A 14,721-nucleotide genomic window follows, 5' to 3' on the forward strand; every position below is an offset into this window, starting at 1 on the left:
GACGTCTTCCCAATTTATTAACACAAATATCCCTGATTATGGAAGACAGCTACGCACATTGAGAAGCTTCCCTGAGGGAAATAGGAACTGTTATACTCTGAAGCCCGAGTATAAGCAAGGTGAGCAGCAAAGTTATATGATTCGGGCTATGTTCGGATATGGAAACTACGATGGAAAAAATCATGCCCCTACGTTCGATCTCTATCTCGGGGTCAACTACTGGAAAAATGTTAACACGGCAAACAGATCCTATATTTGGACCGAGATTATTCATGCTCCCACAACAGACACCATACAAGTGTGTCTGGTTAATATTGACACTGGTACACCTTTCATTTCGTCATTAGAGTTACGACCTTTAAGCACTTCCATTTACCAAATCATGTCACAATCATATCTATACCTCTGAAACCTTTTTTAGAAGGTGAACTCTATCTTGTTTCAATAATCTCTACTTATTTTTTTTAACTTAGGAATACTATGGATAGACACCCAAAATCTAGAGTTAACATTTAGTGCTAGAGACTTTGTTGCATTGTGGAGATATAAGTTGATCAGTGATTGGAAAGGGAGAATGAAGAGGGAAAAAGTTCGTGAGTTGAAATTTCTCACTCATATTTTTAACAAAAGTTAATAAATTAACATTTTTCTATGGAATTAATTAATTGAGACTTTTTGTTGTTTAAGTTAGCTTTTTAAAAATTGTATGTCCAAGTAGATATACAAAAAATGGAAGCTTACGTACGTAAATTAGTTGGCCTGTTATGATTTGGAAATGTTAAGAGATAAAAGCTTAGGTGATCCGTTTTTGCTACGAGTAATATCTTTGAAAAACAATACCCATATATGCATTTATGATCTTCTATTTATTTACCAATTCTAAGGAACACTTAACAAAGCACAAAAGGTGGTGATATATATTTTAAGGGATCGACAATGTTTCCTATAGGTACAAGGACGATATCTATGATCGCAGGTGGTACTGGCGCGATGTTAAAGATTGGTATAAGATCAATACAACCATAGATGTTAATAAATCTGGCAATGATATTTATAAAGTACCAGCTGAAGTCTTGAAAACCGCAGTGCAGTCCTTCAATCGCTCATATGACTTGCACTATGACTTTGAAATTGAATGGAATCTTCAATTGAACAAGTATTCCGGATATTATGTCTACTTTCACTTTGCTGAAATTCAACAGCTTGCTCCAGGGCTCAGAAGGATAATCAACATCACTCTCAATGATGAAAACATACTCTCTGAGCCTATAACTCTCGAATATATGAAGCCTGTCACTATTAGTAACAAAAATGCAACTCAAGGTTTCGTTCGCTTTTCAATTAGAGCAACTGCAGAATCGGATGCTCCCCCAATTCTCAATGCTTTTGAGGTTTATAAATTAGTAACAGATCTAAATTCACCAACAGATATTAAAGATGGTATGTACGTATTCCACTTATATATATATATATATATATACCTGTCTATCCTGCTGTTTAATCACCAGCAAATTTGTTTCCATCAATTTCTCGGCTCTTACACGGTTACGCATAATTGCATTTGGAAACTATAGTTGATGCCATCGTGAACATCAAACGCTACTATGGGATATCCAGAATAGATTGGCAAGGGGACCCATGTGTTCCAGAAATATTCAGATGGAGTGGCCTGGACTGCAGCTACGGCATCAATCCTAGAATCATATCATTGTGAGTGCTAATAATTAATTAAGTTACATTCTTAATTCTTGAAATTTTTTGGAGTATATATATACGGAATTTTTATCCCAATAATACAAATAAAATATATATTTATCTAAATAATACAAGACAATTATTATTTATACCTATTATACAAATTACTATTTCATACGTGCACTTCTCTTTTAATTATTTTTTTCAATTTTGTTATGAAAAAACCGATTTTACAACGTATTATTTTTTATTTAATGTGTTATTTTACTGTAATTTATATTATCAGAGTAAAAAATTTATATATATACGTACATGTATTTTATGTCTGTCTATGCTGACATGTGTACATACCACCATCGCTGCCAACTTTCATTTTCTCAATTAATAACGTTAATTGTATGATTGTATCAATGACAAATAGGAACCTTAGCTCAAGCAAACTAGGAGGGCAGATAGCCGCTTCAGTCTCAGATCTTTCAGAACTACAGTCCCTGTAAGTAGCCACTGAATTATATGTACAGATTTTTCGTATTAAATTACATGCATATACAGAGTAAATTCTAGGTACGCATGCGTTATGTTTTTGCATCCTAGTCATTTTAAAATTGATTAAAATACTTTTATTTATTTATTTAGTTTTATTGTAAATTTAATCTTCTTATTTATCTCATATTTCAATTTTAGTATTCATATAATTTAATTCATGAATTTAATCCCTAGAATTTTTTGCAATTTCGTTATTTATTAACGTTAACTATTATGTGTCACGTTTTTATTAGACATTAATATTGGGCACTTAATTAACGTTAACTTTTAATAAAAATACGACACCTAACGATCAACGTTATAAGTAACCGTTAACGTCTAATTTCAAGATTGATAACTAAAATAAGGAGATTGTAAAAAATTGGAAGATTAAATTTATGAACTAAATTATAAGGAGACTAAAATCGAAATTTAAGACAAATAGAAGGACTAAAATTGTAATTAAGCGTATTTATTTTAAGTTTAGCTTATGGCTGATCATAATCTTAAAATTACCACATAAAAGTGTAACCAAATCTATAATTTTTTCCCATTATAACTATATAAATCTATATACAATTAGTCAATTATTTTAATCAAAGCTTACACATAATAATTAATACAGTTAGTATGTCTACACATATTTTTTGGAACATCACCAGTGGAATTGTTACATGCTATGGTCTTCTCACTTACTCAATTAACAGGGATGTCTCAGATAACAGTTTAAATGGTTTTGTGCCCGAGTCATTATCTCAACTTGAGTACCTGAGGATTTTGTAAGTTGTATTTTGAGCAGAACTATATATTATATTTTAAATGATTTTGATATTTTTATTTCTGAGAATAGAGAGGATCATATGATTGTCTTTCGATTGAAGAAATATAGGAGGGAATAAGCTATCGGGGTCAATTCCTGCAAAACTAATTGAGAGATCAAAGAATGGGTCACTAATATTAAGGTAAGCTTGTTAAGCTTTATCTGGTAATTTGTTGGCTTATGTCATATTTTCTATTTCATTAAATCACGTTTATGTCATATTATTGTTTTGACCTTGTACGTAAAAATTGTAAGTTTTAGTTCCTAAACAAGCAAATTTAATGCGCTTTAGTCCTTAGTAATTGTCAGGCATTAAATTCATACCAGTTGTTAAACCATTGTAAGAATTTCCATGTAGGATGAGAAAAATAAGATGCAAATGCAAAATATTAAGTAACTAATTTGTTTGTGGGTTTTCGGCTTTGGCTTGATTACACTTTTTACCACCAAATTAATATGATTTAGCGAATTTTATTATGATATTATTCAATTTTCTAGAGTTTTATCATTTCGTTAAGTATCTGTCAAATATTAAATAGAAGAATGATAAAATTCGAGAAAATTGAATAACATGATCCGGATAAAATTTGAAAGAAAAAAAAATTGATGCATGCTAAGATAGTAAGAAAAACTATATAAGTGAAAAGAGTGACATACTTATAAGGTTTAAAATTATAAAATTTTGGGTGAAAATACGGTATTAGGCTTTAAGATTTAAAATTTAACCGATGTAAAATATCTTTTAAAACTTCTTTAAAATGTTTAAAGTGGAATAATGTTTAAGTCTGCAGCTGTTATTGTGTAGTTTACTACCCAGCATGTCCTCCCTAATCGTTTTTTGCTTTTGGCAGGCATAATATTTCGTTATAGCTCGCTTTTGCTTTTGCTTATTTGTTCATTAACTAATCTAATTGAAATACATAAAAAATTTATACCTTTGTCAAATTTAAATGAGAGAGGTCTCAAATGCAAAATCAGAAAATTGATTCAGACCTAATCCATTTTAAGTTCTTAATCATTTTTTATTAGTTCAATTAATTACTAAATCACGGAAGTTTTGTGTTAGTGTTGATGGAAATCAAAATCTTTGCACCTCGACTCCATGCCACAAGAGAAACAGGGTTGTAATTCCGTTGGTAGCAACACTTGCGGGAGCCTTCATCCTTTTGGCAGTATCATTATTTGTTTTTAGAAGAGTACAAGGTACGATAACAATTCGTATAATTGATTTGAAGGTATAAAATTGTATGATAAGGCAGGAGTTGGCGAAATGTTTATAAATTATTATTATTATTATTAACTTAAGAGAGAGAACGATAAAGTAATTACGGGAAAGAAAACTTTTGAATAACCTCCTTGTCCTCACTCTATATACTGTTTAATATGTTCATACTAACTGAATGTAAAGTAGTAACCAAATTGTACTGTGCTTTCTTCAATATCAGTTGTTGTGAGTATGAAGAAGTTGAAGTTTTCCAACAAAATGGAATATGTAGACTCGAAGAAACAAGAGTTCAGCTACTCAGAGGTTCAAATGATTACGAATAATTTTGAGAGGGTTGTGGGTAAAGGAGGATTTGGAACTGTCTACTATGGTTGCATAGGTGAAACACGAGTAGCCGTGAAGATGCTCTCTCATTCAACTCAAGGTGTTCGGCAATTTCAGACAGAGGTATATATATATAATCCTATTTATAAAACATAATTATCTAATTCATCAAAATTAAGAAAAATGATTAATTTAATTCATAACAATAAATATATCTTGAATTTTTTTAAACTATCATTTTCTGTCTTCTAATTGTTTGTGGTTATAGCTTTGATCTTTTTTTATTAAATATATTTAATGTAAAAATAATTAATACAAACAATAATATGGATTTAACTTAAGGATCAAACATCACTTCTAATTTGGATTTTATGTATAAATAGAAATTGAAGACTTATTGCTTTTAACCCTCAATATTCTCAAGTCACTTCAGATGATGGCATGGACTCTATCTGATCTGCAGGCAAATATTCTCACAAGAGTACACCATAGATGCTTTACTCCACTTATTGGATATTGCAATGAAGGCACCAGAACAGCACTCATCTATGAATACATGACCAACGGAGACCTAGCTGAGAAGCTATCAGGTTTTAAATATGTTTATTTGTACTGCAAAAGTTTTATTTCATTCGCTTTTTGTAGGGATTGGTGCATATTTAAATTAAATAATTTTAGCCTTTAAATAAATTGAGTTATTTTAAACTTAATTTTTTTTTCTATTAGAAATTTTTGAGAGATTTTTTTTCTATAAAAAAAAGTAATATTTCTTCTGATTAATAAACTCTAAACAAGCATGCACTAATTAATATTGTGTCCAAAATATTAGTAATTCATTTTATATACTCCTTTTTGTCCATTATAATTGTCTTCAGTTGACCAAGAATATACATTTTAACCGTAGACATGAATATCCATGTTATAATAACTTAAGCACGGGAGGAAATCCTAACCTAAAAGTATAGTGAAAAAGTCTTTTAGCTTAAGTATCATATTAAGCTTTTTATTCTATTTAATATGAGAATCATGACATTGTATGTCACCTCCTTTATTAATAGCTAACTTTCGTGTGACAACTTCATGCTATATATCAACTTGAACCTTACGGTAGCGTTTTTCCCCTAAATGACTTCGGTTACATATCATTATTTTGTATATTTCACTTTAATCTAGCCTATATATAGCCTATTTATTGTGTCAAGAAAAAGATAGCCTTTTTATAATTCAACTTTTAATGAAAATATCAATTGTTATAACTTGAGTATAAGAGAAGAATCAAACCAAAAGACTAATTTATTAAATTAGCTAAGAGTGCAAAAGGCTTATAATTTGAGCAGAACATATAAATCGTTTTATTCTAATCAAGTGGGACTCATACAATGTAGTAAGAGTATGTTAACTTCTTATATGTATTTATAGGAGAAAAAACAATAAACTTCACTATAAATTAAAATTAATTTATGTATAAATTAAAAATTAATTTTTGAAAAAGTTAATTTTAATTTATGAAAAAAATATCCAAACATACTTAAATGTATTTTGGGGATGTTAATACTTTTTTTGTTGGGGAATTGAGTGGGAGGAGAGAGAGATTTACACTAATGAGTCATGGATAATTATATAAAAGAATTTGACATCACACTTTAACATAAAATCTTTAGACCCAGATTTATGGATTTTCTCTTTACTTATATGATACTCAACATTTTTACTTTTACTCGATTTCACCTCACACTTATACTCAAATATTTTTTAACATCCCTTGGATGATACAGGTCAAAGTCAAACATTCTTAGGTTGGGAACAGAGATTTCAAATTGCTTTGGATTCTGCAATAGGTGAGGATTAAGGGAGGCACAAAAGCAAAAATAAAATTACCTTCAATTCTATTATGCTACAGTAAACTTGAAGCTACTACTACCACTTCAATTATCTGCAGGCTTGGAGTACCTTCATTATGGTTGCAAGCCCCCAATTATTCACAGAGATGTTAAGACTAGAAATATTTTACTCGACAAGAATCTCCGCGCCAAAATATCTGATTTTGGATTGTCAAGAATCTTTTCAGATGATGGTGACACCCATGTATCAACAGCAATTGCAGGCACCCCAGGATACCTTGACCCAGAGTATGTATTGTTCTCATGTCAATTACCATTTCAAATTTAATATATAACAATCCAACTTAATAATATACTTAAGGATAAATCACTCTTTTGCTTCCTGAAAGTTTAACCGTTATTACATGGGTTTCCAAAACTAAGGAAATTATAAATAAATCCCTAAAATTGTCAATCATATCTATTTTATTTTTTTTGAAAAATCAAACATATCATCTGAGCCCCTTAATTTAACTAATTAATTAGTGTTGTTTTAGTCTCTAAACATAGGTTAATATTACTACCATCACTTAAGTCATATGTTGTACATTGTCAAAAAAAGAAGTTATATGTTGTATGTAACAAATGGACTACTTGATTGACACAGTTCTAAAGACTTTTTTTTTTTTAATTTTTAATTTAGTTAGTTTCAAAAACTAGTGATAACACCTAACACTTTTAAAGGTGAATAGGTGTTTTTCTCATTTTGTTATACAAGATTGTCACTTGAAGGAATCAGAAGTGTATAAATTCTTACGAAATTAGAAAAGAACTTATAAGTGGTTGTTGTGCACTTGTGCTTATTATCAACTTGTCATACAGATACAACATAACAAACAGGTTGAATGAAAAAAGTGACGTGTATAGTTTTGGGATTGTTCTTCTAGAGATAATCACGGGGAGGACAGTCATACTAAAAACCCAGGTGAGAACTCACATAATCAAATGGGTAAGTTCCATGCTGGCTGATGATGGTGAAATTGATGGTGTTGTGGATACAAGGTTACAAGGAGAATATGACAGTGAGGCTGCAAGGAAAGTAATAGATGTTGCAATGGCCTGTGTTGCTCCGAGTTCTGTTAATAGGCCAACAATGAATCAAGTGGTCATGGAATTAAAACAATGTTTCCCCATGGGGAAACTTGGGACTACGTCCACTGGATCCAGTGAAATTTTCTCTGCGGGTGAAATTAGTGGACTTAGTTCTCTAGCCAGGTAAAAAAAGGATTAAAAATTTGAAAGAAATGTATGCATTTATATTCCTTGTTCCATTTAAGATACTTTTACACGGACAAGGGAAATGGTGAACATATGCTATCGGTTTTTGTTGTATTGTAGAATTGGCTTGTGTGTCTATGGGTCTTTAATTTATTAGTTTTACATGTTTGAGAAGGGAGTTTTCATTGTAATCCCAACTAATTATTCATAGAGGAGGATGCTAGTACACTTATCTGCATATCCAAGTTTGGAATGTTTGACAGTCAGTAATAACAGCTTTAACTATATTCTTGAGAGACATATCTAGCTTAGAATTTGTATGTAATTGATCATCTTGGTTGGAATTTCTGGAAATTTTGTGGTCCTACTCCAATTGCATTTGCTTGTTTTTGTGTCCTTCTTGAAGCGATGGACAAGCACCAATGGAGTGATCTGGATCGATTCAAATCCCACAGACTCTAGATGGTTCCGTTTGGTTCATAGCAAACTGTTGAAAAACAAGAGGTTAGATTAATTAGAAATTTGATGTTCAAGGATAGAAACATTTACTTCATCAACCCTTCTAGAAAGTGTAGCAAAATCCAAATTGTTGGGTTTTAATCATTAGAGAACCTCCCCACTAGCTTCATTTAACATCCTCCTTTTATAAAAATATTGCACGAGGAGATGCTCTATAATCTTGTGTTGGGGCAACTTACACAAAGTCATTCCCAACACTGAGGAAGGGTCTATGGTTTCTTTTTACTTGATGGAGCATATATATCTCCCTTTGTTATGTTACCTGTGCTCTGATGGCGAGAAAGAATGTCTCAAGAAAATAGTTTTAACATGCCTTCCTATATTTGGACACTTTTAAGTGGTAGGGAGGATATATAGTCATTTGCTTTGTTTGTTGGCTTAAGAGAAAAGAAAGCTTGAAGCTTGATTTACTTTTTAAGAATTCCTTTTTATTTTTAAGCAAACCATGGATTTCCTTCAAGTTCTTGTGTGGGCCCTTACCTTCTCACTAATGGTGTATTTAGAATGAAGGAGAGAAATGTATATATATATTTTTAACTCATTTTATATTTTATTTTAATTTTCCAAAAATTTCTTTTATTTTTATCCCTAGAATTTCTTTCTTCTAAATCAAACACATCTCAACAAGGATGCATTTCACTTGGTCAAGCCCAATTTTGGAGACAAAGAGGAAATTCTTTATCCTCTTAATTGACTTGAAATTTGACTTACTTCATTATTCTCTTGGTGATTTTCTCTGGATCATGTTTTAATTTACCTATAAAAGAAGAACAGGGTATGAAAAAAAAACTGACACCTTCTCCATCAACAACAACACCAAAATTTTTTATAAATGTCAATTAAACAAATCTTAATTCTTACTCAAAAAAAAATTATAAGAGTAAGGTCAAATTCAAAGGAACTTCTAAAATTTACTTTTTCTTTTATAAAATTAAAACAAACAATAAACAAATAAAAATGGTTGTTTGAGTATGTGACACTCTTTATCCCGACATATATAAAAATAAATAAAATATATAAAAATATCGGTAACCAAATTCATATCCATAAAAAGTTCACATTCACTTCACTATTATCAATTAAAACTTATTATCAACAACATTTTCAAGTTCGAGTGGTCTCATTGATCTCATAACCTAAACCTGAGTTGAGACAATTCTCATTAATCAGTGAACATCATTATATTGGCTGAAATCTTTCCATAAGATTATAGGACATTTAGGAGGACTGAATTGAAACAGTAATGAAATATTATTATCTAGGTATACTATGAATAGACAAAAGGGATGTACCTTTTCATTTCTGATGTCCTCAGCAGCCAAGCTGACTGGTGTTTCCATTGCAAACAATGCTAGTATTTGCAGAAGATGATTTTGCATTATATCACGAATGATTCCATAGTGATCAAAATCACTAAAGAAAAGCACAAATACTGTTCAATTAGTTGTGTGGATTATCATTTCTCTGGAACATCATCAAGAAACATGTATGACATAAAATTGCTCAGTACTCACCCTCCTCTTCCTTCAGTTCCAAAATCTTCAGAAAATATTATCTGCACATTGCGAATGTAATTCCGGGACCATAGAGGCTCAAAATCAAGATTTGAAAAGCGAAGCACTGACAGATTCTCCACGAGCTCCTTACCCAAGTAATGGTCAATCCTAAAGAATTTCCAATGAGTCCAAGCTTTTGACTTTAGCTTGTTAAAAAAAAAAAAAAACCAAATGCACCTGAATATTTGGTCTTCAGTGAGGTGCTGCTTCAAACTCTTTGTTAGCTCACTAGATGATTCTGAGTCACGACCAAATGGCTTTTCAACAATAACCCTTGTCCATCCATCTTTTGAAGAAGCTTTAAGACTAGCGCATCTCACCACATCCACAAATATGTTTGGAGGTATTGACAAATAAAACAATCTGTTTGATAGCTTTCCACCCTAGAAAAGGCCATTGTCAAATATATCTAAGCATAGTTTCAAGAGCAATTATTCGTATAAATTTAATTCTGGGAAATATAAGATGCCTTAAATTTTATGATTGATAATATCACCCTTTTGTAGCACTACGGTTTTAATTTTCAAATCACCATCTGCTCTAAAGGTTTTTGCACTCTATTCTACACAGAAGAAAGATCTCCTAAACTTAGGACTCAGGCTTTGAAGCAATATTGAATTTTTTTCTGAAGCCAGTTCGACTTCCAGGGACTACTTTCAGAAAGTAGTTGTGACACACCCTAGTAGAAGAGATTCATGTTTAGATTAGGGGTGTTTCAGTTTTTTGAACATTTATATTAAATTTGAAAAAAAAAAATAGCATACAAGATCAGATAACATGATTTATCTAATTATCTTCCTTTTTTTTCTAGTGTTGTCTTCTGGTGGAAAATGTCTTCCAATTTTTTTTTTCATTTTCTGATCTAAGGAGAAGAAGATGGTAAATATATTACCTCTTTCTCTCTCAGCTTGCTACCCAATTCAGAAAAGTGGTCCTCGGAGTTGTATTGACCAGAATGGTAAAAGCATCTTTTTAAGAACTGATCCATTTTATCTTTCGCAATTTTCCCTGCATGTTAAACTTGTATCAACATGCATAAAATGAAAGGAAGCATGGAAAAAGTATAAGGTGAGGTTTTACATCATGTCAGCATAATAACATAAAGGCTAAACTGTACACATGTTTCAATGATAGACTCGAGAAAAGATAAAAAAAAATGAAAAGAAGTTCATTGCACTTTATCAGTTACCCATTTACTTAAGCCTTAATGTATCAAATAGTATTGCTGCAATGACATTTACCTCGTATCAATTCTGCATGGTAATGTCTTGCTAATCATGTTCCTTAATTCTTCATCGGTCATTTTAGTTCGAGCAAATCCAAACACAAGAAAATTCTGCATAAAGATTACAACCATGCAGACCCAAACTTAATGTTCCAAAACATTTAAATCATTTAAAATATCTCGAGGAGTGCTAGTGACAGAGAAATCTTCCAATGTATGAACTTGCATGAGTGATAGAGAAATCGATCTCTTGATAGCTTTCTAAGCACTTATAATATCTTTTACGTGCACATGTGTATGTGCTAGCTCACCGCTAATCGTGATTAACTTTACACATTTCCCCCTTTAATTATATATTGTAATTGAGTTTGTAAATTATCATTCATTTTAATTCTTTCTCATTACACTACTTTTCTACTAATATTAACTGCTAAAGTGAATGTTTTAATGGAAAGGACTAATTATAACGATGTTTTATACAAAAATATTTTTTTTTTTGTAAAATTAGACACTAAAATAATAAATATTTATGATTTTAGGAATTAAAGTTTAAATAATACCAAAATGACATATAAATATAGTATCAAAGTCTTCTATAATCTTGTTAAACCCGTTTACTTTGACTCAACTGGAGCACATAGTTGTACCCCGCGCGTAGTATATCTTGACATATAAAAAGCTTAATTACTCTGCTGGTCTACTATAGAGAAATTCTTGCCGACGTGTCTTTTTAATTTTTAGGCATTTCTTTAATTAGTTGACCTATATAAAAGTATTAAATCAATATTTTAAAATAGTTTTCATTTAATTTTTTAATAGAAATTAAAAGTATTAAATATTTTAAAATTTATTATTAACTATGTTATATTTTTAGTTTATTGACATTATTTTATTTTACTTAATGACAACATCAAAAAATAAAAAAAATAATCTTTTCGTATTTTTAATTATTTAGAATAATATATAATTTAAAATAAAGTAAAATATCTAAAATATGAATTATCTTAACACAAAAAAATATCATTTTTTACTGAGAAAAAATCATTTAAATATTAATATCTTTATTACAAACACTTCAACTTAATATATTTTGTTATTATTTATTATTAAATAAAGATTGTTTTATACTCCTTTTGCATTAAACCCAAATTTACACTTGTATTGGAGACTATTAATAAACACGTACCGAGACATATAATTGAAAGAGAGATAAAAAAGAATAATAAACAATAAAGTATATAATAAGTCTTCTATTCAATTGCAAAGTGAAAGTGTGATGTATCCTATTTTTATTAACTTTTATTCAATTAGTAAGCACATTTATACAGTACATGCATACTATAAAGTAAAAAAGAAATGCTAAGTATTAAAATATAGTGTGAAAAAAATATGACTCTATTACCGGCACTGTTCAATAAACATAGTGTAAGTTGTGGGTCTCATATACTAAAAATACATTTTTTTTAAAATAAAGTTTATATTAACGCAATGCCCAAGAAAGGTTGTGTAAGACAGTATCTTCCAAAGAATTTCTAAACCAACAATTACTCTCACAAACTACATTGCCGGGTAAACTACTGCGGCATGTGACTTTAGCAGTATAAAATGATTATATGACACTCATCTTTCTCTTCCTAAGCAAAACACGATACATCAAACAATGATGGGAATGTTATTGCAGTTTCTTTATGTATTGTTTGGGGTACTTATTTCTGTGGTTCTGGTTCAAGCACAGGATCAATCAGGTTTGGTTATCAAAATTTGAAAACTAGCTTAATTATAGTTACATTATCATGTCTTCAAAAAATAATACAACTTAAACCTTTTCTTTGTTTCTTTCTCTCAGGCTATACTGAGAAGACCACAAGCATATTTTACATTTCAGATGCCAAATTTATAGATGCTGGTGTAAGCAAGAGTATTTCACCAGCAGAGAAGAGTACTCATCTACAACAGCTAGCATATGTGAGGAGTTTTCCTAGTGGAGAGAGAAACTGTTACAGAATAAATGTAACCAGTGGTACTAAATATTTGATCAGAGCTACTTTCTTTTATGGAAACTATGATGGCCTCAATCAGCCACCACAATTTGATCTTCATCTTGGACCTAATTTATGGGACACAGTGAGCTTCCCCAATGCATCACTCAGCGAAATCAGTGAGATCATTTACACCCCATCACTAGATTACATACATCCATGTCTTGTTAACAAAGGTCAAGGGGCTCCATTCATTTCAACCATAGAATTGAGGACTTTGAAAAATGCTTCCTATGTCACAGCGTCAGCTGAATCATTGGCATACTATCGGCGATATGATTTAGGTTCCATCACCAACTTAGTATACAGGTGAGTCCATTGTGTTGAGTCTGATTCATTAGCTCATTTATATTGTGTTACAATTTCATTCATTATAAATTCAGAAAGAAGGCCACTGGATCCATCTGCGTCAATAGTAAATTGCATGATTTTTAGTCATATGAAAAAGAGGAAAGGGAGACAAAAATAAAGACATTAGAGGAAGTTGTTAAGAGGGATCTCATAGTGAATAATATATATGAGGATTTGGTCTCTCACCAACCTACTAGTGTCATTTGATCCATATATCTGATCTCACCTAATGAAATAAGACTTTTGTTGTTATTGTTCATTTATTATAAATAAATATATCACACACTGATTAAAATATATTGTGGTATACAGGTACAACTATGATGTTTATGACCGCATCTGGGTGCCACATGGATTCAACCAGTGGACACAATTAAGCAGCACACTTAATCATGATATATTCCAGAATGATTACAAATTACCAGAAGTTGTCATGAGCACTGCTGCTACACCAATAAATGCTAGTGCTCCATTTCAGTTCTATTGGGATCCAGATAATGTGAATGAGAAATTCTACATCTACATGCACTTTAACGAGGTTAAAATTCTGGCAGAAAATGAAACTAGAACATTCAATATCTTCATGAATGGCAAGTTATTCTATGGACCTCTGACTCCTGGATATCTGACGAAAAATATCATATATAGTACATCAGCTTTGACCGGAGCTACAAGGTATCTATTTTCTCTTGCTAAGACAGGGACTTCTACCCTTCCACCCATCATGAATGCCATGGAGATTTATAAAGTAATAGATTTTGCTCAATCAGAAACTGAACAAGATGATGGTATGCTCTAAATCTGGACATATGCTTTTTATTGTCACTTGAATTTCAACTATATGCATAAATTGACTTCAAATTATTTTGAATTATTTTTTAATATCAAATACAAGTTGATGCTATCACAAACATCAAAAACGCTTATGGGGTGGATAGAAATTGGCAAGGAGATCCATGTGGCCCAGTAGCATACATTTGGGAAGGTCTAAATTGTAGTTATGATAACACCCCAAGAATCACATCCTTGTAAGTTAATGATTCATAAAATAAATCATGCATAAATTCATAAACTCAAACCATCAAATGATAATATATTTGGAAATGCAATCAGGAATTTGTCTTCAAGTGGACTGACCGGACAGATATTATCTTTCATCTCCGAGCTCACTATGTTACAGTATTTGTGAGTACCTCATCTCATTTGGTTAGCAAATGATGGAACCAAATCCATTCAATTTGTAACTTTTTCTCCCCTTGGAGTTTTATAATTGTAATGTTTGCATTTTCTTCTTTCAGGGATTTATCAAACAATAGTTTAAGCGGGTCAGTACCTGATTTTCTG

At 31.0% G+C, this 14,721-nt stretch overlaps 2 protein-coding genes and 1 pseudogene across 2 annotated transcripts; 2 read left to right on the forward strand and 1 right to left on the reverse strand.

Moving 5' to 3' along the window:
* Window positions 1–7,985, forward strand: part of LOC114422358 — a 9,174-nt pseudogene extending 1,189 nt beyond the window's left edge.
* Window positions 7,986–9,364: 1,379 nt separating this feature from the next.
* LOC114423951 (glucose-6-phosphate 1-dehydrogenase, chloroplastic-like) lies at window positions 9,365–10,541 on the reverse strand. Its single transcript, XM_028390849.1, has 4 exons — window positions 10,527–10,541; window positions 9,940–10,145; window positions 9,721–9,870; window positions 9,365–9,619 (listed from the first exon to the last, which is right to left on the reverse strand). The coding sequence occupies exons 1-4, from the start codon at window positions 10,539–10,541 to the stop codon at window positions 9,373–9,375; spliced, it is 618 nt and encodes a 205-aa protein (XP_028246650.1). The 3' UTR covers window positions 9,365–9,372.
* Window positions 10,542–12,650: 2,109 nt separating this feature from the next.
* LOC114423952 (LRR receptor-like serine/threonine-protein kinase IOS1) lies at window positions 12,651–14,176 on the forward strand. The gene is made up of 3 exons (XM_028390850.1): window positions 12,651–12,732; window positions 12,834–13,335; window positions 13,690–14,176. The coding sequence occupies exons 1-3, from the start codon at window positions 12,651–12,653 to the stop codon at window positions 14,174–14,176; spliced, it is 1,071 nt and encodes a 356-aa protein (XP_028246651.1).
* The last annotated feature ends 545 nt before the right edge of the window (window positions 14,177–14,721 follow it).

Source organism: Glycine soja, chromosome 8, assembly GCF_004193775.1.
Source record: "Glycine soja cultivar W05 chromosome 8, ASM419377v2, whole genome shotgun sequence".
NCBI classification, from domain to species: domain Eukaryota; kingdom Viridiplantae; phylum Streptophyta; class Magnoliopsida; order Fabales; family Fabaceae; genus Glycine; species Glycine soja.

Bases quoted from the DNA above. Each gene is read 5' to 3' on its own strand.
- LOC114423951 (XM_028390849.1), bottom strand. The intron at 9,871-9,939 runs GTGCATTTGGTT...GAAATTCTTTAG, and splicing joins ACTGAAGACCAAATATTCAG to GATTGACCATTACTTGGGTA. The intron at 9,620-9,720 runs GTGAGTACTGAG...GCTTTTCTTTAG, and splicing joins GGAACTGAAGGAAGAGGAGG to TGATTTTGATCACTATGGAA.
- LOC114423952 (XM_028390850.1), top strand. From the start codon at position 12,651: ATGGGAATGTTATTGCAGTTTCTTTATGTATTGTTTGGGGTACTTATT. The intron at 12,733-12,833 runs GTTTGGTTATCA...TCTTTCTCTCAG, and splicing joins TCAAGCACAGGATCAATCAG to GCTATACTGAGAAGACCACA. The intron at 13,336-13,689 runs GTGAGTCCATTG...TGTGGTATACAG, and splicing joins ATCACCAACTTAGTATACAG to GTACAACTATGATGTTTATG.